The sequence below is a fragment of the Struthio camelus genome, chromosome Z, assembly GCF_040807025.1.
Source record: "Struthio camelus isolate bStrCam1 chromosome Z, bStrCam1.hap1, whole genome shotgun sequence".
Lineage (NCBI taxonomy): Eukaryota > Metazoa > Chordata > Aves > Struthioniformes > Struthionidae > Struthio > Struthio camelus.
Genome location: NC_090982.1, coordinates 59,806,316 through 59,832,916, shown reverse-complemented (window position 1 = coordinate 59,832,916; position 26,601 = coordinate 59,806,316). Strand labels below are relative to the sequence as shown.

At 40.1% G+C, this 26,601-nt stretch overlaps 2 protein-coding genes across 14 annotated transcripts in view; one reads left to right on the top strand and one right to left on the bottom strand.

The window, feature by feature from the left end:
- Nucleotides 1–1,167: 1,167 nt before the first annotated feature.
- On the bottom strand, nt 1,168–22,515 carry LOC138060904 (dihydrofolate reductase). 3 transcript variants are annotated; one of them, XM_068929113.1, is made up of 7 exons: nt 22,164–22,376; nt 21,741–21,790; nt 18,821–18,926; nt 17,863–17,989; nt 7,291–7,406; nt 5,501–5,616; nt 1,168–1,364 (listed from the first exon to the last, which is right to left on the bottom strand). In XM_068929113.1, exons 1-6 carry the CDS (start codon nt 22,247–22,249, stop codon nt 5,529–5,531), a joined length of 573 nt encoding a protein of 190 aa, XP_068785214.1. In that variant the 5' UTR covers nt 22,250–22,376; the 3' UTR covers nt 1,168–1,364; nt 5,501–5,528. The 3 variants fall into 3 exon arrangements, with proteins under 3 accessions (XP_068785214.1, XP_068785212.1, XP_068785213.1); XM_068929111.1 differs by lacking the exon at nt 1,168–1,364 and adding an exon at nt 3,630–5,134 and having other exon boundaries at nt 22,164–22,515; XM_068929112.1 differs by lacking the exon at nt 1,168–1,364 and having other exon boundaries at nt 3,630–5,616; nt 22,164–22,497.
- LOC104152910 (DNA mismatch repair protein Msh3) overlaps nt 7,085–26,601 on the top strand; it is a 128,940-nt gene continuing 109,423 nt past the window's right edge. For 2 of the 11 annotated variants that reach the window (XM_068929103.1, XM_068929099.1), the window contains exons 1-3: nt 22,849–23,285; nt 25,066–25,189; nt 26,233–26,456. In XM_068929103.1, coding sequence (XP_068785204.1) covers nt 25,129–25,189; nt 26,233–26,456 — 285 coding nt within the window. In that variant the 5' untranslated portion in view covers nt 22,849–23,285; nt 25,066–25,128. Of the gene's footprint in view, nt 7,235–7,444; nt 8,024–22,804; nt 24,620–25,065; nt 25,190–26,229; nt 26,457–26,601 lie in introns of those variants that run through there. The other 9 variants (XM_068929094.1, XM_068929097.1, XM_068929098.1 and 6 more) reach the window with 9 other exon arrangements.

Here is a 26,601-nt window from a genome sequence, read left to right as displayed (position 1 = left end):
CTGTTTTTGTGCAAGTGTCCTTGTTAATGAAAACAGTGACACGCATTATAGTCAAAATAACTTCTAGATGATAGTTTGTTATTTGAAAAAAGATTCTGTTTGATATTAGGAGCTCAAACTCGATATCAAGTTGTATTGCTGAAGGAAAAAGCATTGCTTTACATTTCTGTTAGTAATGGTGTACCATCTAAATCCAGTCCTCTCAAGTTCTGTACTTACTATTTGTTTTTTTTCCTGTTTTTTGTTTTTCATCATAGCCATAATATGGCAAAGTATTCACATTCATGCCTAAAAGTATCCTTATCCAGGCAAGTTCATGGCCCAGTTTCATGAAAAACACCTATTTCCACTTAATGAATCAGATATAAGCACATACTTAGGAATCTTTTGTTTGAAATATCTACTTTTCTTGATTAGAAGAATCTTCTAAACTTCTGTAAATTTCTAATCCAACAGGACAGCCAAAGAGATGAGGGATAGAATTTAGAGGGCAATAGCTTGAGGAATGAAGTTGATATACAAATGTTGTAGCCAAGACCATTAAAAGATGTAAGCCAAACAAGATTGATATAGCAAGATTATCTACTTTATTAAACCACGCAATTTAACTGGAGATAAACATGTTTGGCACATAAGCCCTTCTTCAAGTTACCTGAAAAAAAGCCTTGAGAATGCAACTGGAAGAGGACTGTACACCTGAAAGTTTGTCTGCTTTCTCAACTAGGTTAATTAATTTAATAAAAACCTTCTCCTTACAAACTTTGCTTTGATGATAGGCAGTAGGGGACAGAATGATCTGCAGAAAGAAAAGAGAAGGGAGATAACCCATGAGTCACCCTCGTGCAAGCAGAAAGCAAGTCTTTGTAAATGAGGATCAAGAAAAATCAGCAAGTTTCTCACATGCTATCCCAGAAGGTTATGGTGTCCAGGAGAAACAGAAAATCTGCCTGGGAGCAATGCTAACTGTTGGGCTCCTGGATGCTCTGGGATGGGATGACTCTGGGATGACTTTCAGACGTAATGTAGGCACTTAACTCTAGGATAGGGTTTGTACCTGAGAATTTCAATGTAGCTAACAAAAGCTGTCACTTAGCGATCCAAACCCTGAAAATTCTTCACTCCTGAAATTCTTCATAACAGCATCTTACAAGTGTTACACCCTGGGGCAGACTGAAAACGTTTATTTTGTAATTATAATTACAGGGCAAACTAGCATGAGAAACTAAGTAACTCTTTTAGGAAATGTATCCAGTTCCTTTTCTCACCTCTCTTCCCCATTTCCACTCTTTTGTTCCAGCAGCTACCTCTTCAGAAGATTTTTGAGAGTGTACCCTGATGTGGTAGGCTTCGTTCCTACAATCCTCCTGGGCAAGCAAAGACAGTTAATGATGAGGTATGTTCTAGTTTCATACTTACTAAGTTTTGGTAAAACTCCTCTATTCTAGTTATCTCATTTTCTGCACTGGTTGACAAATGACCTTTAGCACAGCTTTTGTTTCCCTTCTCCAAATCAACCACTGCCTGCTTGTATCTCTCTCTTCTGTTGGCATGGCTTTTGAACAGGTCAGCATAATGTTGGAATTAGGTTTAAACTTTTGGTAAATTAGCTGTAGTCTGATGAAGACAATATGCCTTTCCGGTCCCAGTTAAGAGCTCATGTCCTACACACTTGATACTTTCCTTAGATTATATGCATAACCTAATCACTGTCATTTTCCACTTCCTGTTTTTCCCCTTGTGTCCTTTATATATTCTAATAATATTCTGTTTCCTAAGTTAGAAAACTGGTATTCCTTAGTGTGTACATTTCTTTTCCATTAATTACTTTCCATGACAGAGACTGGCTGTTGGAATGTTCCCGATTCTGTCCTTCAATACACAGTGACCATAACACTACTAATGAGCTACTTAAAAAGTTAGCTTTCTGCTACCAGATGGAAATTGCTGTCCACGTTATCATCTCTCTTTTTTTTTTCTCCAGGCAAAAGAGAGATAATGAATAATAGACAAGCAACAGAAACATTCATGGTTTGGTTTTTTTACCTCTTACGGAGACCCTCAGATTTTAGCTGTCGTGTTACAACTACTGTTAGATTAAAAATTTAATTTTAAAGAATATTTAGAACACTTTGTTCCTAGGCAAGCATGACTAAGTGGGATTAAATTATATCTGTACTACACTTTTCTTGGTGATTGGTAATTATATTGTCACTCATGATGCTATTCATTGCACTTAGCTGCATAGAACTGGGGAGAAACTGTACTAGACATAATGAGAATCTGTGACTTTTTACAGTATCATTACACCAGCAAGATATGGGAGTAAACAAAACGTGGGAAAAAGTTGTATTAGGAACAAAAGATTTTTTTCCTTCAAGCAGTAATACAAAACTTTATGTTCCCTTTGCTAGAATGGGGAGGCAACAGGTGCAATACCCAGTTCAGGTGAAGTTGGCAAACACTGTTACTCTGTCTGTTGCTTTTTCAACCAACCTATCAACTAGTGAAACATTGCTTTTGAAAAATGGCCCATAAAAATTCCAGCTAGTAGCTTTGGCCTTTACAAAAAGACACTAACAATTTTTCTCATCTCAGTTTTTGTAGGAATAATTTGAGGTATCTTGAAAAGGATGCAGATTTCTAAAACATGCCAAGTTCCCATCCTCTGGAAATTATACATCTGTCAGCAAACAGTCTTTGTATATGCTTCCTGAACATACAGAGACTTGTCCTTTCTGCCTATCCATCGTCTTGAAACAGTAAGCATCTAACCTTGTAGTGGCTAGTATGTCTGTCTTTAAGATGAACATACTTCCTTTGGACCTAACTTCACTGCCACCTAATATATATTTTCTTAATTAGAATTTATATGGCATATTGAAACCTCTAATGCAAAAGGTTCTGTCCAAATGCAGTGTTTTTATTAAACAAAAAAAATTTCCTTGTTTTTGGCTGAGCAGCATACTAAAAAAACTGCATCATTAGGGTGTTCTGAAAAGTTGGTGTTTTAAATAGGGAACTGCAGTGTAATTTCAAAAGTTCCCTTTGCCTTGAATCATAAATTGACTTCCTTTGTTGTAAAATCTGACAAATAAAGTTACTTAGCTAAATTTGGAGAGGACTAAGTCAGTGTAGAAAGAGAGTAACTGTTTATGGTTCTAAGATAACTGATTGTATCCAAGTGAAAAAGTTCTTTGAAAGCAGAGTGGTTCCACAACTATTTTGGTCTTAGTGAACACTAATTCCTGCAAAATATGCTTAGGCAGAATATTTCTGATCAGCTCTGTGATCACATCAGTATCATAGCATAATCTAACATTACGTAAGTGTTTGTTTCCATTTTTAATAAATACTTGATTGCCATTAAGTACAGCACCTTGCAGACTTGCTGTGCAAAACTTTTAACGCTGTCCTGTTTTTTTTTTTGATGTAAACTGATATATACACTAAATATTTCATGCTTTTGGGAAGTTATTTTCTCATAATTATCAGGGTGACTGTGACTAGTGTTTAAAAAAAAAATCCCCCCCAAAACACAGTCTTTCTTCTCATTCTTTCTCTTTCACTTTGTGTTGGCAAATTTATCAAACTGAAACTCAGTAGGCTTTTTGCTGCATCACACAAGCATATAGTATTGGTGTTTAAATCTTTATTGACTGATGTAAAGTCAGTACACATGGAACAAGACGACCAACAAAGGAAAATACCTAGATTTTTAAGACTGCAAAAGAACACAGAGAAAAATCAAGAGAACCCAGGACAGAAGCTGCAAAAATTCTTTGTATTAATTAACTGCTGTCAAACTGTCATGGAAAATCCAAGGGTTGTTCAAAGTTGATATTTTAAATGTTTTTCCCTGTCAATGAGGTTTCTTTTTGTTTGTTTGTTTTTTTTAAGGCAAGCAAAATCAAGTTTCAACTCCTCTCTTAAAAGCTGGATGCTGTTATGCTCCTGCTGTTATGATCCTGCTGTAGCCGGTTATATGCTGTGTAAATGTGCTGATGACCAGTGCTGCCCTCACTGACATTAGAACTGGGCCTTAGCGCAACATTAAAGGTTGGGCATTATCACTTGAATCTCACACTAGAGCTTCATGTGATGATGCTTTAAAAATGCTATGGGGAAAGAGTCGGCAGATTTTTGAGGGTTAAGTTTCTTAACTGTCCTTGCTCAGGTTGACCTGCAGTGACTGAGAGGCAGGGATCCTTTCTGTTATGTTCTGACCCTTAAGGTGGTAGCTGCAGCACAATGAAGCATAGCTGGGCAAAGTACATCCCAGCTCCTCTCTGTATCACTTGGCAGATGGATTCCGCTACCCTCTGCCAAACTCCCCATGGAGTAGGACAGGGATAGTCAGAACACAGCAGCAGACTAGTATTACTGAGCATGTGCTACTGTGATAGTATTGGCACCAAACAATTTTGGTAACACTTGGTATTGTATGCCTTTAGAATTCCAGTGTTATTACAGTACCAGTGTATTGCTTGTTACTGTTAGGGAATAATAATGGAAAATGTTATTGTATTAGCTATGTGTAACCCAAGAGGAAACAGAAACCCACTCTGCTTATAATCCATATTTCTATGCCATGTACAATATTTGAAATCACACTGACAAAGTAAGTTAACACTATACATCTTGATAAAACTCAGAAGGGACAAGAACACAGATTCTGTTAAGAAAGTAACATTTATGTTCTTACACTGCAAAATGGCCACAGACAAACTTACATAGCGATTTTGTATACCTGCAACAAAGATCTGCAAGCCTTTACACAAGTGTCAGGTCAATTGAAAAGTTAAACCTCTTTATCAGATTAAGCCGTAATACAGTATTTTCAGTCAAAAGGAGTGAAGTAGGCTGTGTACCCAGCCTACTGCGTTAAGATGACGACAGAGGATTTCTGTGAAAGATCAGTGTATCCCTGGATTGCTTCCTGAGACTTCCAGACTCCATTTCACCATGACTTGAGCGGTCTCATGCCTCCTTATCCTTTTGTTGTGCTTTCAAACTTAATTTCCCTTTCTTGTACACTTTGTAAAGGTTGATATATATGTATATACCATCCCAATCAAGCTCAGGATCTTTGATGCCTTCTCAATGTTGGACTTCTTGAATTAGAAGATACTCCAAACTTAAAAAAAAAAAAAAACCACCACCAACAACAAAAAACTACTCAAAACAGCTGTTTTAGTTAGAAAAGTTCTTACTGCAGTCTACCTGCTTTCGTTGCTCAAGTAATTGTTATGGATGTTGCCTTGGGTTGTAAAGTTCAATACAAGGTCTCACACAACCATAGTTGAGGCATTTCTTAGAGCTACCTTGTTCATGCTGCTGACTGCACTCACGTTTCCACTGCAGCACGTATATTCAAAGTGGTGGGTTTGTTTTTTGGAATCATTTAGTGCTAAAGTATTGTACTATCAAGCAGAATTTTCTGGCAACAATGTAATACATATATATTTACACTCAGTAAGACTTTATTATGTAAAATGCCTACCCTTATGTAGAAGTACAAAAAGCTGCATTTATTGTGCCAAGACAGCTTTTTCATACACTTCAAATTTGTACTGGATGCCATTTTCTTCTTGGATATCAGCAGGGACACCTGGGTATCTGGAGAGAGAGAGAGAAAGGAAAAAAGCAAAAGCCAATAAGTAGATAAAAATATCATTATGAGTCACCAATAATTTATCCTATCAATCAGGAAAGAAAGTTGTTTGAAATAGGAGATGAAAATACTGTCCTTGCCACAGGAATACTGATTACATGTCTATTTTTAAGTATTGTGATAACTACTATCAGCAGCCTGTATACACACCATTCGGAATCAAGAAAGTATACATCAATGTAAAAAAACAAAAAACAACCTAACAGTTTGGTTAAAGCCTCTACCATATTATTTAAAATGTCTGTAGAGGCAGAAGTAGATGCAAACGTTTTTGCTTTACTCGAATTGTGTAAAGGAAATGCTATTGGTAAAGGCCTCTTACAAGTTCTACGATAGCTTTTTAAAGTAGGCAATTGCTACCTTGCAAAGTGTTTGCCTCTATTCCAGCTTTACTAAAACAACTTTATTAACAGACACTTTAAAAATCTCTTCAGCTCCCTGTAACAGAATAAAAATTCTGTATAAGTAATGCTGATTTCGAGGGAGGGTCTATTTTCAAAGACAAACCTCTCTTTGGTTTCTATTTTAGTAGATAAAATGTTAATTTATAAAAAAGTAGATATTTTTTCAAGACCAAATTCCCGTTTCAGTTCATTGGCAAAAAAAAAACCAAGCAAAATATTCCTGAGAAACAACCAAGAGGGAGAGAGGACAGCTTTGGATCAGAGATCAGTATCTTGAAGTAGGCTTACGATATAAGACACAGTAGTTCAGAATATGTTAGAGTTGAAGGAGGTGACTCATCCTTCCCACTCATCTTGTTTGTCTCTCCAGCATCCTTCCTTTCCCACCCATACCTATTCTTCCCCCGCTTCAGTGCTAATCCATTTCTGTGTGATAGGGTTGCAGGCAGAGAGCCTGACTTGCCTTATTTTGTATTTCTTCCACTGCTGATCTGTAACTAGCAGGGAAGAAAAACGAGAGCAGCAAGAAGAGGAAGAGTTTCTTTCCTTGTGCCGGTTCCTGAGGCAGAAATTCTTTTGAATTTTTGCTACCACCCCACTGCCCCTTGAATGTAAGCTCTTTAGAGAGAACACAAATGAATGACTGGAGTATGATTAAAATATAAATATACAATATAAAAAGAAATCAGAATGAACAGCAGAAACTTACAGTTCAATACTGGTTCTTACAAAATTTTCTAGGAAGATGTAATTTGCTCAAGAGAAAGGAATAATCTTAAACTGTATAGGCTCAACTCTTCCTGTTCAAACCCATTTAATTTGTCTTTGACAATTCAACAAAGACATTGACAGAGGAAAAAAAAAAGCCTACTGACTAATAACATACTGACAATTATGAAGCTTAGTGAATATTTAAATAATTTTAAAGTGAGAAACCGTAACAAAATTGCTTTGCTAGCAAACTGACAAACAAACGTAATTCTCTTCTGTTGGATTCTAGGAAGGTTGAAGAACACAACCAGTTTCAAAAGCCTGTCCATTCTGGGTGTTCTAAGTTCCAGATTCTATATAAAAATGTGACTCTGAGTTAAAAATACAGTGAAGAGCACCTCCAACTCAAGACAGAATGTGGCCTTAATAGTATCCTTACACATTCAAGGTAAATTATGAAGTCTGCCATCTGAACACAAGACTCTTACGCATCTTGATACTTACTCTGAGAGAAGTTTGTAGTCATTGAAGTCAATTTCTGGAAAAAAAGTGTCGCTTTCAAATTCATGCAAAATTCTTGTCACAAAAAGTCGATGATTAATTGGCATCTCCATCGCTGCCTTTAAAAACAAAAGAAAGGATTAAAAGTCAAGTTGTTCCCTGTAAAGCAGCTCAACTGTGCATGAAGTATTATTCTTGTTACTGGCACTTTTAATATTGTTTTAAACTATTTGAAACCTGTAAGACAAAAATCAGTGTTAAATATGAGTTCTGTTTGAAATGCTAGCTTTCTTTACTGCTTCTCCAAATTCTTGTTCTGTCTGCACCAAACATCACCACTGCAGCATTCAAAAAGAACAAAGTCTCTTAGGATATTTTTTACTTATAGTTTACACACCATACGCATTTATGTTATCTAAAACTGAAGCTTAGTTATTCTTTTATATATATTGCAGGGTTTAAGCAAGGCAGTGTAAGTTGGACTTCCAATCTCCTCTTCTGGACTTTGCCCAAGAAGATTTCCTGGAAGGACAATTTCATCTTGTTCCAGTTCCATGTGTTCAAAGGCAGCAAGATCTGCTTTCAGATCTTGGGGCATCGGACAGAAGTTAAGAAAAATCTATCAGTTCTGTGAGAAGAAAGGAGCATTATGGCCTAGTTTCAACCAGCAACTTCTATATCATATCTCTCTGAAAGACAGTAAGCATCAAGCGGTGGAAGAGCCTCACACCCCAAAGTGAGTAGTTTGTTCCACGTTTAATTAATATAAGTGGTAAACAGTTAGACCATATCTCTAGTCTGTAGGAGTCTGCAATTCCAGTGATCAAGTTATCTGTCAATTTAATGTGAAAGTTTGATTTCTGAAATATGTCAAAGAGATAATATTCATTGCATGTCATATAACAACAATGAATATTTTCTAGATTCCTTGTATGAAAAGGGTTATGAAGATACTTTTTAGTGTAGTTCCTCACTAACAAATTCACACAAAATCAGGAGTTAAAAAAGGAAATTTGGTCTCCAGATCAGATTGAAAAGTCACATCTTCCAGCCCTTCTTGACATTAAAATAACCTGTTAAAAGCTATACTGGTGCCTGGATACAATGTGGTTGTTGAAACGCTTACAGCCTTTCTTTCCCTGACCTCGGTAATGAACAACGTTCGTTGTAAAAGGTGATTCACCATGCAGCATGCTATTAGGTACTACTTTAACAACTCTAGTAACATAGTAAATGTAAATTTAATCCAGTAAAATTAATAGGTGGAACTTCTGGGAAGTTGGTTTCTAGAAAGTAGCTCTATTACTAGTGAACTTTTAAAATGAAAAAGGTAAGTCAGAGCACACTGACATCCATCAGCATTCAAGTGGTGTTCATCTAGTTCGTATATAAATACCAAGTTTTTTTTTTGTTTTTTAAATAAAGGGGTGAGGTAAGAGAAGAAACATTCATCTGCAGAATAATGCAAGAATAACTTGCTTCACTAATAAAAACATGCTGTGTTCTGTAAACAGAGATACTTTTGTTCTGTAGTAGAGGGGTCAATCAAGCTCCTATCTAGCTTACTGGGAATTCTTCCAGTACTTCAGCAAGAATTCTGTACTATCAAGATAAGTCAATACTGTTGCCAATTTCCTCTCCAAGAGATGTCCTACTGTTTTACTGGAAAAAAAAAATCTCAGGTACAGCCATGGCCTGTTAGGAATTCTAATTCACTTAACTGGTCACCTGAGGTTGTTCTCAGAGGTTTAAACTCTAGTTGTTGTCTTTGGACTTATGGAATGTGTTTTGGAGAAAGGTGTAGAGATAAAAGTTACATGGCTAAGGGTGCTTAACAAGTCTGAAACACATCATATAGAATTATGAATCAAGACTTTCACCACCTTTTTTGGTAATGGGAATATGTTCTGGGATGCACAGGGCTGATCTGATAGTATTTCAAAATACTTAGTCTGAGTTTAATGAAGGAATTATACATTATGTGTATTTATTCTAATGAACAGAATAAGGCAAATACTACTTAGTTTTAACATGACATATAGAACATATCATGGTATAGAAGATGCAAGTAAATCTTGGATATTTAAATAGAATATGCCCTAACTAATACATATTTCTAATGACGACACAATACTGTGGTATGCTGGTATGATACTCAGATAAGCCATTTCCAGTAAGTAGGAAATGAGTTTAGTATTACCTGTTTTATTTTTGTTTTTGTTGTTAGCACTTTGTTTTCTTAGGACTCTGCTTGTACCTACGTTGGTTTCCCTGGAACAGGCATGATCTATCTGCTCTCCCCCACAGGCTTACCAGCTTATACAGCAGCTACTGAACCCTTTAACATATTACAGCCTGATATAGTAGGGAAAAGCATATCTGATTTTAGATATGCTTTAGAGCATAGTATATTAAAACTGTGGCTGTTGAGCTGTTCCTCAGCTGTTTCCTTCAGAAACAGCGCCACTCTTCAAACCCAGATGACATTCTACAAGCGAGGAAGGACAGGAGAACTGGGGCCTCAGGACCCTCCTGTTTTCCCAGGTTAGTCACCCTCTGTGTGAATCAGAGTCCCTTAATTACAGAGGGATCTTCACGTTCCTGTGAAAAGATATTAGCATACCCCGGTCTTTTTGCTGTCTTCTAAGCACCCCTCAACAGGCCTGTCTCTGAATCAGGAAGCAAAAAGGAGAGGACCTAGCAGTCACCTTCCCAATAATCTCCAACTATATTGGACTGAAACCACGTAAGATTAGATTTTTGTCTGCACCTATAGGATCATCACCTTGGGGTGGTTTCTCTTTGTAGAACGCAGGTTAAAACGCACCCTAAAGGTCTGCAGCAAACAGTGACTGCATATTACAAGCAGTTTCAGAAGTACTATATAGAAAATTAATATTTTATAGATTTATCATCTAATCACTGTAATCTGGCAACCAATTGCTATATATACACAATAGACAAAGCAGTCATTGAGGCATTTATTTCTCAAGTGTCTTTCTGCTACTAAACAACAGCATTGCCAATCCAAACAAAATATGAGAACACGATAAGAGAAAAAATATCAAGAGAAACATTCTTTTCATTTGCATTCTGTTTTCAAGCCTTAAAATATATTGGGATCACATATGCAAATTATATATAATTATTTTAATACTCTTGTGGTTTCAAAATACAAAAAAAAACCTCAGAGTTAAAAATCTCATGACGTTTTAGGTCAGTTGCAATGATAACCATGAAAATTAGCACCTTCAAAAAATCCTTCCTTCCCAAGCTGCTAAGGCTAAACTTTGCGAGGAAGGGAATACTGTGATAGTTCCCATCAACGGTTCTCTGCCAGAGACAAAGGCAGGTGCAGCAGCATCCTGCCACAGCAATTGCAAATTAACTGCACCTTTCATAATAAAAATCCTCCATCAGCTTTACTGAAAAGCCTGCCCATTTGCTCAAGCAGAAACAGTTACACTTCACTCACTAGACTTTTCCAAGTGTTGCTTTTAAAAAGAGGGCCTTGTAAACCTTTCCCTTTACCATGACCTCAGCAAGCTTCTTCGGAAAAGAATTTAAAAAGCAACAGCCTTTCATAGCTGCATGATTTGTGACTGCAACTCTGATTCATACATTAAACTTTTTTAGTAATTACTTTTTCCCAGAGGAACGTCAATCAATATGTTTGTTCATAAGAATAAGGACAGGCAGCTTGGTTAGGAGTAATAGGAGTATTATACCTTTCTTTCCCATGTTAAAAATCCTCTGACTTTATTTTGAAGAGTACTGGAAAGGCCAGCTGTCTTCTCAAATGGGTGAAAACATGAAGATACTAATTTAAAAGCTATCTCCAAGAATCTTAGTTAAAGACACCTGTACCTTAAAGAGAGCTCTTCAACTTTTAAAATAAATTATTACTTAAACCCACTAGTCCATTACTGGTTTTGTAGTTCTGCTTCATCTAATTGTATTTATGACTAGGCAAGAATAAGAAGCATTGGCCACCTAATTATGGATATATTTTTTCAATACATAAACCTTGGGGCGAGGAGGGTTGCAGTGCTGTTAACAGCAATGCTGTGACCCTGTCACTTTCATGTAAAAGAGATGTTAGAGAATTGCATTAAGATGGCTCTAATTCTTTCTCTAAAAAGGATTCTTATGGTCCTAAAGGGCCACAGGAATAGAGGCCAAATTTTCTTCCCATTGCCATCTTCCTGTTCAGACAACTACACAAAGCCATGTGGGAAAATTCTTCCATAAAGAAGGATTCAATGGCATGAAAATAAAAAAGTATATGTATTACATTTCCATATATGCTGGGAAGACAGCAATCTTTCTTGGATATGCAAGTGCTTAGGACCGTCAACACTTGCGTAATAGAATATGCCTAACATGAGTTTGGTGGGACGGGGAAACAACATACCAACTGTGCCACGAAAACAATCGCCGTCTCCCTCAAATTTCTCTGCATTGTCACAGCCAGCTGCAGCCTAAGACGTTCTTTCCATAGGCCAGGAGAACTATACTAATCATCCAGTGTGATACCTCGCATAGCAAAGGATACAGAATTTAATTTCCACACAAAGCTGTAGTTTTGAAGATTTCTGATTAGTTAGATTTCTGATTAGCCCTCTATTTCTGATTAGTTTTGAGTCTTCACTTTACACAAGATAATGTTAATGGTTTTCAAAAATTTTAATAAGCTTTAGGCCTTGCTAATTAGTTGACTCCGAAACAGAACTAACAGAGAAACCAATGCAGTGCTATGCTTTTTGCATTGACTCCTCCCAGAGCAGAGTAATGCTTCTGGCCTGCAGTGATGCCCTCTATATCAATGGCTTTGCCCAGCTCAGAGGAGCTTGCTCTTTGCAATATGCTCTTTGTCAGCCATGTTCCAGGAGAACAGCACTGCCAACCCACAAGAATACAGCGAGTGAGCATGCAAAATACAAGCTCTTTGCGCAGCTCTCTCATAATTGGATCGCGATCCCTGGTCACTTTTCTGACTGTAACTCTTTAAAAACAGCAGGCAACATATACATGTCCATCTCTATTCTAGTAGCTACACAGTTTAAAACCATTTTGTCTTACATGCAGGGAAAGGAGAGAAATTACTATCTCTTTTATAGACTATAGGAAATTCAGACATTCTAAGTAAAATGTAATCTTTAAAAAGTGTATCCAGTATTAGCTGGTAAAGTTTTGGCAGGCTTGAAAACACAAAACTAGTGATGCAAGTTATTAATACTTCTCTTAAAGGAGTCACCCTTATGGTATAGTAAAGATTTGAAGCTTAGCAAATGCTGCATTCACAACCCACTCAGGTTATTCATAACCCAGTGAGGCTTCTGTGCTTAGTCAAGAAACTCTAGTTAAGAGGGTAATTAATCATCTACAAAAGACCTGTTGCAGTAAATATGAATAGCAACTTTATAACAATATAGCAACTTTGAAGAACGAAAGGGAGTAGGAGATAACTAAACACAAGCTGTCAAATATTAATACATAGGAAGACACCTGAGCATGAAAGTTAGATAAAATTTTTCCTTGGAGATCACTGGAAACTTAATTTTCCAGCTCAAGCCTCTTGTAAGAGTTTCCCAAATGGTATTTATCAAAAGCATCTATTTTCTGTTATTCCCAGCCTAGATATGAACTAAACAGCAAAAATAACAAAACTTCTTATAAAAGAAAAAGAACTTCTTGTTCTGTTACAGAATTACAAGTTTGTTCTCCAAATTTAATACATGAATACTATTCTGCACTTCAGCAATGTGACCTTGAATGGCGTTGTTTGCTTCTGCCAGCATTGAGAAAGCAACAATCTGAGTAGGAACATATAAAATAGAAGTAACATTTTAAAATGCTGGAGATGTTTTAAAGAAAACTGCGTTATCAAGGTGAAAACCCGTTTGACCTACAGCCTGTTTTAGTGTTACTAAAGAGGCCTTGGTTATGAGGACCTGAGTTATATATTGTTCAATTTCTTTTGTAAGTTTTGTTGCTAGTTTTTTTTTCCGCTGGTTAAGTTCACTGCTAGGGATTTGTGCTTGCTGACTTTTACAAAGCAAGACTTATATTCAACCCTCAAACAACATTACTGTATGACTGTTCCATCCAGAGAAGTAAACCCATGCCTGCTTTTTTAAAAAGTCTCTCATAAAGCCTCTGTTCAATATTTGGGGATGTGGCTGGACTTTCAGTTCCTATTCCTAGTAAAATCTGAATGTTGTTTTTAATCAATTTAAAAAACACAGTTTAAATCCAGTAAGAAAGCCTGATGTAATTTATAGTCACCAAACTCACTTAGGATCTCCAGGTAGCACTGTTTTCAGAATCAAAGCCAAGATCTGAACCTCTCGGTTGAGGGACAGTACCTCTATACAGAGTGCACCTACATTACTGTCTTAGCTCAGATCAGAAATGTGGTTTTGAAGTGAATCCCTGCTTACCATGCTGTTGTTGCAGCAGGGAGCAATCTTGGCATGCACGAACTGAATTTCTTTGGGATGAACCCAAACCAGTAAATCTGTTCCAGAAGCATGTTTGATATGCTCCAACTGCTGAAAGGGACTCGAGGGACAGAACAAATGAGTGAGTCACACCACAAGTTTTCCAGCACATATAGCTAGCACTCATGAGCCAGCAGAAGGCTCTCAAAACCTCAAGTGCTCATGCAACATCATGGAGTGCCTCTCATGCTGCATAATGCCTTCATATCTGCTGTGATCTACTGGCCCTCTCTGGGCCACTCAATTTCTCCTTCCTCATCCACACAGTCAATAGCAACATCAACTCTTGCAACTCAGAAGATCAGGCAGAGTGCTGACGATCGAGCATGGGATTCAAGGATGCTGCTTGTCAGCCTGTGCTATGAGAAGTCCAAAAACTTCCTTGGAGGCAAGATTACTATCTTGTGGCTGTAGCATGAGATTATGAACCTCATGAAGTGAGCAGTATCAAATCAAATTTAAAAAGATCAACGTTGCCCTTAGCAAAACCTCAAACAACCAGCCTCAAAAGCTTACCCTTGAGGACGCTTTGAAGCGGATGGAGATTATTGAACCAGTTTCTCTTCAGTGGACTATGGCAGCTGTTTTCCATCCTTCTGCTCTCACTTCCTAACACCAATACTTTGCTCAGCCCTCCCTGTCTCCTACCAAATACCTACCAAATGTCTAGCTGCTCTGCCTTCCCCTGGTCAGCCAGGTCCCAGGTGAGACAGTTTCCCATAGTATGCTGTTGAACAAGGCATGAAGGTAACCCACCAGTGGACTTTGACAGCCACCCTTTTCAGAGCTCACCTTCCTCTGCTCTTCAAGGGACTTGAGGCAGAAATGAGTTTATGCCAGTACTTCCACTACCCTGGAGAAAACTGTGCCTGAGAACCTGGGAACTGTGGGCAAGAGGGCCATAAGCAATAGACTGCTGCATTGTATCCTCACAGGTGTTCAGAAGACTGGCAGGCTTACTTCTCTCTTCTTGGCAGAATAAAGGTGTGCATTCTGGAAGTGATGTCTGGCAGTGGCAGAGCTATAGTGGCCTCAGCTGTGCACCTTCACATTTACTACTTCCACTTCTCCAGAATCCCCAAAACAATGAGATCCTACCAGCCAGAGCTCATCTCCTGTGCCAAGGACCTCTGATGAACAGAGCACCTGCAGTGGTGAAGACTCAAAAAATGGCATTATCCCCATCTTTCTACTCAGCCCTTGAGAAGTCCACAACAGTCAAGGGAGTCCTCCCAAAGTAAGTGCCGTGAGCGCACGTGTGAGCCTGCTGTTCCCTCTTCACTGCACTCTTGTGTGGCCACACTCAAATACAGAAGAGGATTTATGCAGTAGGCACCACAGTGTTACTTGTGAATAAAAAGGAACAGAAGCAAGCCAGGTCAGGAACAGGATCAGGAACAGAAAAGGCTGATGGATTAGGAAACATCACCTGCAGGAGACAAGTGAAAGTAAAGTATGGTGCTTTCCAGAGTGGCCTGCTTTCCTCATCAAAGTTTGTCCTCATAAAGCTCTCCCTAGTTTGAAGGATTTGAACTTTGGGTTCAAACACTCAAAGCGCTAACAGTGAAAATGTCCTGTACTCAGCACTATCTGTTTCAAACCACTCCTGTTGCACTTACTTGCTAAAGTCGTTACAGCAACTTTCTCCATAACAGGCTTGTACCAAATAAACACAGTCTGTCCTAAACCTTTAAGCCATACAAAGTAGGAAGATCAAAATAAGGCTTTAAAAGCAAATACCTACTATTACTGAATAAAATGATTCACTTCAATTACCAATTGGTATTTTACTTCCCACACATTTCTACTTGGTATAATGGTAATATTCCAGTAATCCTTTGTGCATCTTTAATACAGAAACTAAAAATATTATCTGCAGTTTTGATAAAGGTGTAGAGCTTCCATCAAACTCTTTTAATTAAGATCATAATGCTAGTTTAAATGCAGAAATCTGTACAAAACTGTCAGATTTCTCCCTGGTGCATTACAAACCCCTTTGAAACACCTTGATTAGAAGCTTGAGAGAGGGAAAACAGTTTAAATTTGAAGTCAGATTCCTTATGCTGATCAGCCCAGCAATATGTTGCAAAAGTTCTCTTGCTCAAGACTGCACATTTATAATCCTTCTAAGTACTGATGAGTAACGGTATTAAAAATGGCATTGTTTTCTATGAAATACCAGCCAGACACAGGAGAAAATAATGAAATTAGAATCCGATGATATAGAATTTCCTGTAAGAAACAGCAAAAATTAGTAATCTTGGCAGCACTAGATGACTGTATGGGCATAAGAGGTAATTGCTTCTGCTCACACTGTGTGTCCTGCAGATTCATAGGCAGAAGCCAAATCCAATCTCTTGCTCCTGTTGGGTAGTTAAGCCTAATCTGAAGAGAATCTTCCTCCAGAAATAAATCTGCCGCTTTCTTCCAGGAAGCGGACATTTTAATGGTTGAGAATGAAGAATAGGTTATTTCTTTATGATAATACCTGATTATAGAGTGAATGGACTTGGACATCAAATACATGGTAAGAAGACATCACCACATGTAAAAGTGATTATAAGACTACAAATTAAAAAAAGGAACTGTTGTTTTATAGCAACATCTATATTATATCATTTGCATCTGCATCATATTTTTCTTACAACCTTAGTAATACCTAGTTACCTTTGTTTTTTTACTGTAAAAGACACGTGACCTAGGTCACAGGGAAGAGGTTCAAGAAACATACCTCTCCGCAAGGCATAAACTGCAAAGGCAAGAAAAATCAGAGCACACATTTTACCACTCCATATACAAAAAATATTACTAGCCTAATTTGCTACTAGGATCATGATGGTATTTCGATCACAGCCCTGAAGTTCAAGTGCCAAACAAGAAGTATAGTGTATTTTCAGCATACCTGGAACAGCATAAAGGACAGCAATAGGACAACCTTTTCCTTTACCATTGATAAAGAGTATGTTTTATAATTTTTTAAATTAAGATATGTTTATTAGGAGAAAGAAAACTTATGGTCTTCCTTATTCCATGTCCTCCTAATTGATGTGATAGGAACTAGTGTCTATGGCCATCATATTTAATGTGGTACTGTTTGACAAAAAATAGAAATTATATGAGAACATACAAATGAAGACAAAATTAAGTGTTAAATGGCAGTACCTGCAGCGCTGAAAGGCTGACTCTAGGGAAGTGAATGGAGGCAATGAGAGATGCCTAAACTTTGCATATATACAAGAGGAAGACAATAAGAAGGGATTGAGAGAGGGGAGAAAGAAGGCTGAGGAAACACAGCGTTGGGAAAAGAGAGCTTTTATAATATACTCTTCATGGTTGCATAGCTAATAGTATAGCTAAGAAAAGGAGGACTGTTGCATTTGTGGGGAATCCCAAAGGCAAAAAGGACAGTTGATACAGGGCTCTGAGTGTGCAAAGATGCTCCTAAGAAAAAAGTGGCACACATTGTCCCTTTGGCACATGAATGGACACTAGAGACGCTGAGACACCCAGGATAACAAGATAAACCCGAGGAGTAGGAACAGCAGGGAGGTCTGACTGCTGGATATGAAAAAGCAGAGTCAGTTCTACATTTTGTCTTATGATTGTCTCCTCCCATTACTGACACCCTTACCTGCCTGGTTCGCTACTGGTTCTTCCTGCTTGTATACCTGTATAAAGTGTCATACTTTGGCTAAAACGTTGGACCATTTTTCCTTATGTCCACATCCTCTGCAGAGCCAGTCTATTGCCTTAGTAAACTAAAGGCAAAAATATATTTAAAAATAAGCTAGCAGTTTAGATTATTTAAGAAAAGCTCTCAAAAGCACCAGGATTATAAGACACTTGATGGTTAGCAAGAGCTACATTTGGTCACCTGGATAGATATTTTAAACTTTCCAATAGGAATCTTATTCTCCAAGACTTGACCTATTGGTATCACTGGAGTTTGCTGGGTCATAACGAGGGGAAAGTTTGTCCCTGAACTTCCTAAAGCAGGAGTAACAGAAACTTGAGCCATCCTTCTTCCATCTGCAGAAAATGAGTAATTTAAGACTACTCACTCTAAACGTACCTTATAAACTGCAGTACCTCCAACAATCCAAACCATGTCTACTTTACTTTTTAACTCTGGTGAATCCAGAAGAGCTAAAGCATCATCCAGACTTTTGGAAAGGTAATGTGCTCCCTTTGGGGTTTCCCTAGAAAAACAAAGTTTTATTATTTAACTTAAAGGATATTCATCATGATAATCAATACAGTCTAGATTGTATGTATTTTGCTGAATTTACAAGTGACTAAATCTTTCACATTAGTTTACTATTTTGAAATGCCTACTATTGCTACATTATGTTCGAATTCTCATCTGACTGCAGGAGGCTTAATAAATCAGAATTCAATCATGACTGTGACTTAAGCATTATAAAAAAATAGATCTGAAGTTTTGTATCACATGGGGAAAAAAGCATAACTGAGGAACTTGCGTATCTATATATCTAACTAAATATAGACTTCTACCCAATTCTACAACATTAATATTTTTCCAATAAAACTTGTCAAGAAAGCCCGCATCCCCCACACCTCATATTCAGCCAAAAACCCCACCAACACTTTCCAAAGCAATAAACCACAATAAGCAGACATTTTCATTTAAGAATGTTGGATGACTGTGGGTGATGCATTCAAGAAGCGAGTTCTGAACAAGGACATCCTCTTTTCCCTTAAATGCTAATAAAAGTAAGCCTCAAAAAAAGTGAATAATGAAGTCAGTAACCAGAAACTTGAGAAACAGAATTAAAGACATGAGTCATAAGGACTACTGACATGTCTCAGATGGTTTGTATGTAGATCCAGGACTAGTATTTATTTTATGCAAAGAAGAATAAAGTAATGATATCACTCAGAACCAACAGAAGAGAGATTTTCTAAGCAAATGTAAAAAATGTAACACTTAGAATTACTTTATAAAGTCATGCTATCCATAATTTTTGGTTTGTTATTTGTTTTATAGACTCATAGCTCTTCATACATACTTGAGCTCTCTGCTGAGCACGATATTAATTCTGTCTTTTAAAGGACGATTCTTCTCAGGAATGGAAAACCAGGTTTTCTTACCCATTATCAGTGCATTCTGTTTACCTGAGTAAGAGAGAAAACATTTATTTAAAGGGAATATCTTCTCCGTACTAAACTTGTTTTGGTCGCCAGTGACATCTGCTGGGCTTTACCTCCTCCTTCGGAGCTCAATTCAGTAGTTAACAAAAGAACAAGTTTAGGCTCTGATTCTGAAGTTATTCACATGTACAGAAGAACATGTTTGTGCCTGAAAGCCTTGGTAGGCACCTGACACCAAACCAACATAGTCGTATGCACAGCTGTAAACTTACCATTGAAAGAGCATCAAAAAAGTTAAGTTACATGCGTTACATGGCCATAGGCTCAGCTACGTCTATGGGGACAAATCCATCCCAGCGTGTGAGACCAACTCACATCCTCAGAGTAGTTCTCAGAGTGTGAATAAACATTCTTGTTCTCTGTATAAATCCCAAAGCAGCATGGAATAGTCTATTTGGTGTTTGTATGTTTTGTCATTCTATTTACGAGATCAGGAATAATTGCCACAGCTTTAAGGACAACTTTTAGAAGAAAAATCAGCTGAATTAAATCCAACAGCAGAAGTGCAACAGATGTTCAAACATATTCTAGAATTCACCCATAAATATTATTTCTGTTCAAATTCAACATTCATAAGCTGATTATTTCTCATATATACCCTGCTGAGAAAGTTATCAGCATTTCCCTTAATGAGCAGATGGAATAGCCAGAGAAATGAACATGGAGAGTAAGAGACTCATACAAGGTAACACAGAAAGTTTCTTAATGCTACGCAGTAGGAGGGATTTTGGAAAGAAGAATGAGATTTGTTCACAGCCGCTCTTCCTGCTTTGGTCTGAGAGGTCTTTTCTGATTTGGTCCAGGCTGAATCTATTGTATCACACCAGAGAACTGATGTTTCAAATGTGTAGGAGAACTGCCTAAACACCTTTTCCTGTCCTCTTCCTAAACTTCATGAGAGAGCTTCCTAAGCTGCTCTTTCCAAGAGATCTACTGCAGTGTCAGTTTAGATGCATTAGCACAGACCATTGGCATCACTGTTCAAGGTGAGGCACAAACTGTTTAGGAAAGTATGCTTTTTCCTACTGAAGATCCATACTGGGATGCATACTGGATCAGAACAAAGATCTGTCTAGACCAATATCTATTTTTCAGCAGCAGCCACTGCAGCTATGCAAGCAGACCAAAAGCAAGAGCAAGGGATGCTTCTCCGTTGTATTCTTCCCGCTTTCAAAAATCTGTGACTGGGACTTTTTTGAGCCAAATGTGGTAGCCCTGCTGTTAAGTTTTACAGAAGCAAAATCCACCAAGAGCTCTGGTTATGAAGCAGCTTCACTGTTTGGCATCTAAGGTCATAGCTTATCAAAAGATTTAAGTGCAGGATGGAGCAAACTTTTTCATTATTCACATTTAAAAATTCTGCTGTTGGTTATGGGTTATTTGTGATGCATAAGTTATTTGTGTCATAAGTCGTATAAGAATTAGCAGACATACACATTTGTGTTCTGCTTTTTTTGTATACCAGGTTGCCATGGGCCAAGTTAAATCTCCAAAACACATCTAACATCCTTCACTTAAGACTGTTGTTAAAATGATATTAAACATTCTTTATGGAATATAGAACAGACCTTCAAAGCAGAACATAGGAATACGTCACTTGATCAAAACAAGGATACGTGTTAGGCTGCTCAGATATCTTAGTGAACAAGTGAGTTTTGCTAGATAGTGTTTGAGCAGGGGCAGGGAAGGTCCTGCTCCTCCTTTCCCAGTGCCTCCTTCCCTGGCTGCCTGCTCCCATCATGTTCCTTGTGCTGGCAATCCCAAGGGAAGCCCAGACAGTAGTCTGCTGGGTTAGAGAATTAAAACAGCTTAATGAAGAGTTAAACGAACAGTAAAGCCAGGGCAAAAGAGCAATAGGGCTGTGCAGCAAGACCTGGCTGTTTTGGCAGTGGCAAGTACCCAGTCAAAACAAGTTAGCTGACCCATCCCATCTCTTGCTCCCATCCTGTCCCTGCTTGCTTGTGCTGATCAGCAGGATTTTTTTGACCTTGCAGGAACAGGTTTTATCTCTCCAAATCGATAGAAACTTTGACATTACTTTGTTGCAAAGGTCTCACTAGGCCTGAACATTTATTGCTGCATATAATCCGTATGGTTAGGGTTGGGTTTTCTTGGCCAATACAGCACAGCGGGATGGCTCAGCACCCAAACACACACTAAACTGTTGTCACAAGAGCCAGAGGGGGGAACAAACGGCCAAGCATGAAGTTCAGAAAACAGTTAAATAAGCTAGTATAGACTTAAAAAAAACCCTGTTAATAAACCAACACACAAAAACATTGTAATTTTGTAACTTGTTCAGGCTTGGGAGTTGCAGGGAGAGATGCTGTTTTCTACTCTCCTGGGGAGACAGAGCTTTGAAATTGTTTGCTCACAAAGTAATAGCAGCAAAGAAACATCTGATTAATCTCCAATTCCTTCATCTAACTTAACTGGCAGATTGCGTATTTATAAAGGGGTAAAATACTTTTGGACCTTCACGAACAACAAAAAAAAATCTTTTGTCTGATTTATATAAAAATGCAACTGGTTTTGTTTAAAACAAGAAATAGCAACACATTATGTAATTCCATGTCTTCTTTTACTAACAAACAAGCAAACAGAAAAAGCCAGGCAAAATTTTAAGGCCGATGAGGCTGGGGAGGGGGAGGGCAGTCTGTCTGGGGGAGCAGGACTTTGAAACTCTGGAAGATGAAAGTTATTGATCTGTTTTGTGACCGGTAACATGAACTAACGTGGATAAATAGAGGCATACTAAGGCAACAGACACAACATTACCTTCCACATGGGATGTGCTAGTCATTCTCTGGAAATACTTAAACTCATTCCTAGAAACAAAGTAGGAGAAAACATTGCAACGTGGTTTATGAGCAATTTTTATTACTCCCGGGAGGAGAGACTCGCTGGGGCCAGGGCGGCCCGGCTCGGTGCCATGTCTGAAACGTGACCTTTCGGCCCCGAGTCTGCAGGTGAAAACCCGCGCCCGGGGCCCGCGCCCGCGCCCGCCGCCGCCTCCCGCGCGCCGCCGGGGGGCCGCTCCCGCCCGCCCGCCGCGGCGCCTTTCCCGCCTCTCCGCCCGACTACGAGTCCCTGCGCGCAACGCGCGGGCCCCACGCCGCCCGCCGGCGGGCATCACCGCGCGTTGCACTCTGGGACTCGTAGTTCTCCTGAGCCCGCGGCGACCCGCGCGGCCCGCGGTACCTCAGCGGGGGCCAGGGGAGGCTCCCGTCCTTGCCGATGCCCATGTTCTGGCACACGGCCACGATGGAGTTGAGCGAGCGCACCATGGCGGCTGCCGCCCGCCGCCCCGGACTTCGGAGTTAGCGCCCAGCAGCGGCAGCAGCGGGGCGGGGCGGGGCGGAGCGGAGCGGGGGGCGGGCTCGGCCCGGCGCTTTCTTTAGTCCGCGCCGCGGGACGCTGCGGGGAGCGGCCTGCCGCCCCGCCCCGCCCCGCCGTTACCGAGCCGGGGGCAGTGTAAAGATGCCTTCACCGCCCAGCCCTCTTTAACACCCCGCCGGGGAGCCGGGGCCGCGCCCAGCGCCCGCCCCGCCCCGCCCCGCCCCGCGCGCCCTCCGTCGCATCCGGCGGCGCTGCCGGTGCCCGCGGGCTGGGCGGGCGCGGGGCGGCCGTGGTCGTGGGGGCTCCGCCATGCCGCGCGGGCGGCGGCGGGAGCGCGGCGGCGGCGGCGGCGGCGGCGGCGGCGGCGGCGGCGGCGGCGGGGGGCAGCTGCTGCTGAGCCGGTTCTTCGGAGCGGCGGGCGGCGGCGGGCAGACGGTGCGCGGGGGGGGCGGGCGGAGCGGGGCGGGGCGGCCCGGCCCGGCCCGGCGGCCGCTGCCCGGGGCGGGGCGGGGTCGGGGCCTGTGGCAGGAAGGGGCCGTCGCGCTCACGAAGGGGCGGCGGACGAAAGGGCGCCCGCGGCCTCGGGCCTCACGGTGCCGCCTGTCAAAAACTGGCCTAAGAAAGGAGGCGCTAAGCCCGAATTTGTGGTTCTTCCCGTTGCCGCGTCCCGCTCGTTCTTCACCGTCTGGCTTTGGCCTGGTTTTCCACGCTTGGGGCCTCTGTTGGCGGCGTGGGGGCCTGCTGCGGCGTGAGGGCTCGAGCCGGCCGCTGCCGCCCTGCCGGGGGCTTCGTGGTGCCGGCGGGTGGCTCTGCGCTGGCTTCGCTGGTGCCGAGCCTGAGGTGGGGGTGCTGGGGAGCACGGCCCGGGCACCCTGACGCCGCATGACTAACGCCAACAGATGGGGCGTCCTGGCCGGGCAGCACCCATGCTTGCCTCAGCACCGCGTGAGCCAGCTTTGGCATCTTCGCTTTGTATAACGGAAGGTAGCCATACCCAGTCTTCTGAGAAACTGCCACGAAATGGCCATTTTTTTGGCTGGAGTCACTATAGAAACCAAAGCTTGGCAGAGATATCGTGGTCTTGGCAAAACTGGTATGCTGGTGCTGTCTCTTCTGCAGTATTTTAGACCTTCTGGCAGAAATTTTGTCTTCTGGCATGAGACTTATTTAATCTGTGGCACGGATTATGGATCGTTGACAACCCTTAGCCATAATGCAGCAGGCCAGGACTCCAGCCTGCTGTGATCTAGCTTGCTGTAATCCGCGTCACTGTTCGGAAGAGTGTTCTGGCTTTGAACAGTTGGATTTTGCTCTGTGTTTATATGCTGGCTCTCCTTGTAGTTCATGTCCTCAGACTTTTCTGGCACTGGAAAGGTATAGGCTTTTTTCACCTCTGCCTCCAGTCGATCTTTTTTGGTATTTTTTTGTCCTAATATATTTTGAATGATGTGATTGTCACTTTATGTCCATGTAGAAAGCTTTCTTCCTAGTTAATGTTAGCCTAGTGGTTTAATGTGGTGGACTTGCCTCCTTAGCTTTTGAAGAAACAAAGAACTCTTTGTTACTAAAGAGTTTTTGAAATCAGACTTGCACCAATGGAAAGAATGAGTGAATGATGAATTTTAAATGAATGACCTTGATTTTATACCAAAAAATGGAATCCAAGTTCACACCAATCTCTCTGGTTCCTTTTCTCACCTTGCAGATCTTGATTTTGTGCTCTTGACATAGACATTTTAGATTTTTTTTTTGTTGTTTAGATAATTGTAAGTGAAATGAGAAAGCAGTACAAAGAAAGGGAAGCTTCTTGGCCACTCAAGTGGACTGTGCATATAGTATGTTATGTGGTGGTTTCAGGCTCAGTTGCTGAGGCGCTGGAGGTCCTAGTTAGTGCTAAGACGTTTGAATTTCCTCAATAATATACTTAAAATTAACATATGAAATGTGAAGGCTAACTGTTGAAAGTGTCTGTTGTTTGCATTTCTTCTAAGTGAAATGATAGTGTGTATATGTTGTTGCAGTTGCAAGTTACTTTTTATTTGGGCATACTGCTTGTGTTCTATCTGTCGGTCAGAGTGCCTCAATGCTAGAACAACTTAAATTGATCTATTTTCAGAGAGTTAAAAGTAAGTGCGTGTCTAAAGCCTTTTGAAGAGCAGTAGCTGAAAGTATTTTATACAAACCTAGGAAGATGCTATATAAACACATAGTTTAGGAAAATAATATTTTAAATCTGGAATTAACACTTCCAAGTTGTTGTAGTGAAGGCATTTTTCCATCATCTGGATGGAGGCCTTTGGAAGCACTGCCTCTTGAAGGTGAGTAGCCAGCTCCAGGCAAGAAGAAGGGTCTGAATTGTGGAAATCCGGATTTGCAAGGATGGAAAGAGATCTGGTTCAGTCACAGTATGGTGGTGTGGGCTGAGAGGCAAGTTAGTTAAGTGCTGGCTCTGTTTTCTGGCCCAGAGGTGGTTCTAAGTTGCCCTTTGAAGCCATGGCAGTTGCAAGTGCTTTTTTTTTCCTAGCACAACGACCAATTTGTTTACAGAATGCACTCATTTCTCTTCTTGTTGTAACCTTGAATGTTAGAACTATTTTATAAATGAATAAGTAGATACTTAAAATAGTTAAGAATTTTATATGTTATAAATTAGATTTGCCTTTTGTCTTATTCTGTATGAAGTCCTCAAATTCATTATTTTCATTCATAGAGAATGGCAACAAGTAAAAAGTAACTGAACTCTTTTGTTTGATTTCTGTTGCAGACTTCTGAATGTGGCACAAAAAGGAGGACACCAACTGAAAACAATGAGCCCTGTGAAAAGAAGATGAAGGCACTACAAAATACTGTGGAAGACATCTCTAACCCACTGAAGGTTCTGGATAAAAGTGAGTTGACTGTAAACAAACCTTCAAGCACTTAAACGCAGTATAGCTTTTTTGCTGTCAAATGTAAAAACTTTATCAGCAGATGCTTTAGGAAGTGTTTCTTGAAGGTAAGATGTGTCTTTGAAGAGCTATTCCAAGCATATTAGCAGTATTGTTAAAGCACCTTTCTGTGACCCTGAGTCTGGGTATTTAAGCCTTGCTGTGGATTTACTCTGCAAATCCCTTTCAGCTAACTCAGATTTAACAAGTGGTTCAGGCCATGGAGTCCAGGTACCCAGAGAGAAATGCTACAAGTGCCTTTTTTTATGTGCTGTTGGTTTGGCAGTCTGACTTTTAGACACAGGCTGAAGCATGGCTGACACCTGACAGTTGTGTGCAGCCTGGCCCACGACTGGAATACCTAAGGGCCACCTCAGAATAAACGGTTCAGATGCAGTACTCTTGATTGTAATATTACAGCTGCTTAATTACATTGAAAATGGCTGTGCTCCATCTAGCCTTGAACCACGAATTTAAAAAATTAATGATGGTAATAGGAAAAATAAGTCAGTGAATATAAAGTTGATTACATGTATGCTTCACTGTAAACAATTCCTCCCCATTTTTTTAAAGTGGTATTAAACTGATGAAGTAATGGCAGTTTTATAGATGTGATGGTTTGAAAAATCACTAAGGGAGACCATCAGCTGGAAATACTGCCTGCTTAAAAACTGTTCTGGAAAAAATACCACGTATCTCTCAATATCCTTTGCTGATTTTGTGGCTTTGTAATTATCAGTCTGGAAAGTAATTGTATTTCTTTTCCCGTGTATGAAGAAGCATGCGGTTAAGGAACGTCAACTTTCTGGGGAGGTAACCAGGCTGATTAAATACACAATTCTGTCACAGTGGCAGAATGAGTGTAATGAGAGAGAAGAAGGGTAGGGAAGAAGGAGGCTGGGCAAAATGCCTGAGTTTCCTGCTGACTGAAGTCATTTTAATATAAAATCTACTCTAGAAATAATGTGCTAATGTGTTTTTTTCGTATATTTTTACCGGAGAAGAACAACCTCAGAAGTGTGAAAAGTCCCGTATATGTTTGCAAACTCTAGACAGATTGAGAGAATTCTCCAGTGATTCAAACCAGCTATGTAACAGAGTCCAGGAGGACAGTTTTCAGGAGAAAGAATCTATGAGTTTGGAAAAATGCCCCAATATTATGGGGAGAAGTTCAGAAATGAAAAGCCCTCTTCAGTCTTGGGACACTAGTCCAAAGGTTGCACAGAAGGTACGTAGAGCTTCTGGTCCAGTGCTGTGTAGATTACTTTTTACAGTTTGAAAAAGCCAACTGTGGTAGAGGATTCATTTTGTTTTTAATATCTTGTGTTCTGTCATGAAATAGTACAGCACTACACAATAGACCAATATTCATA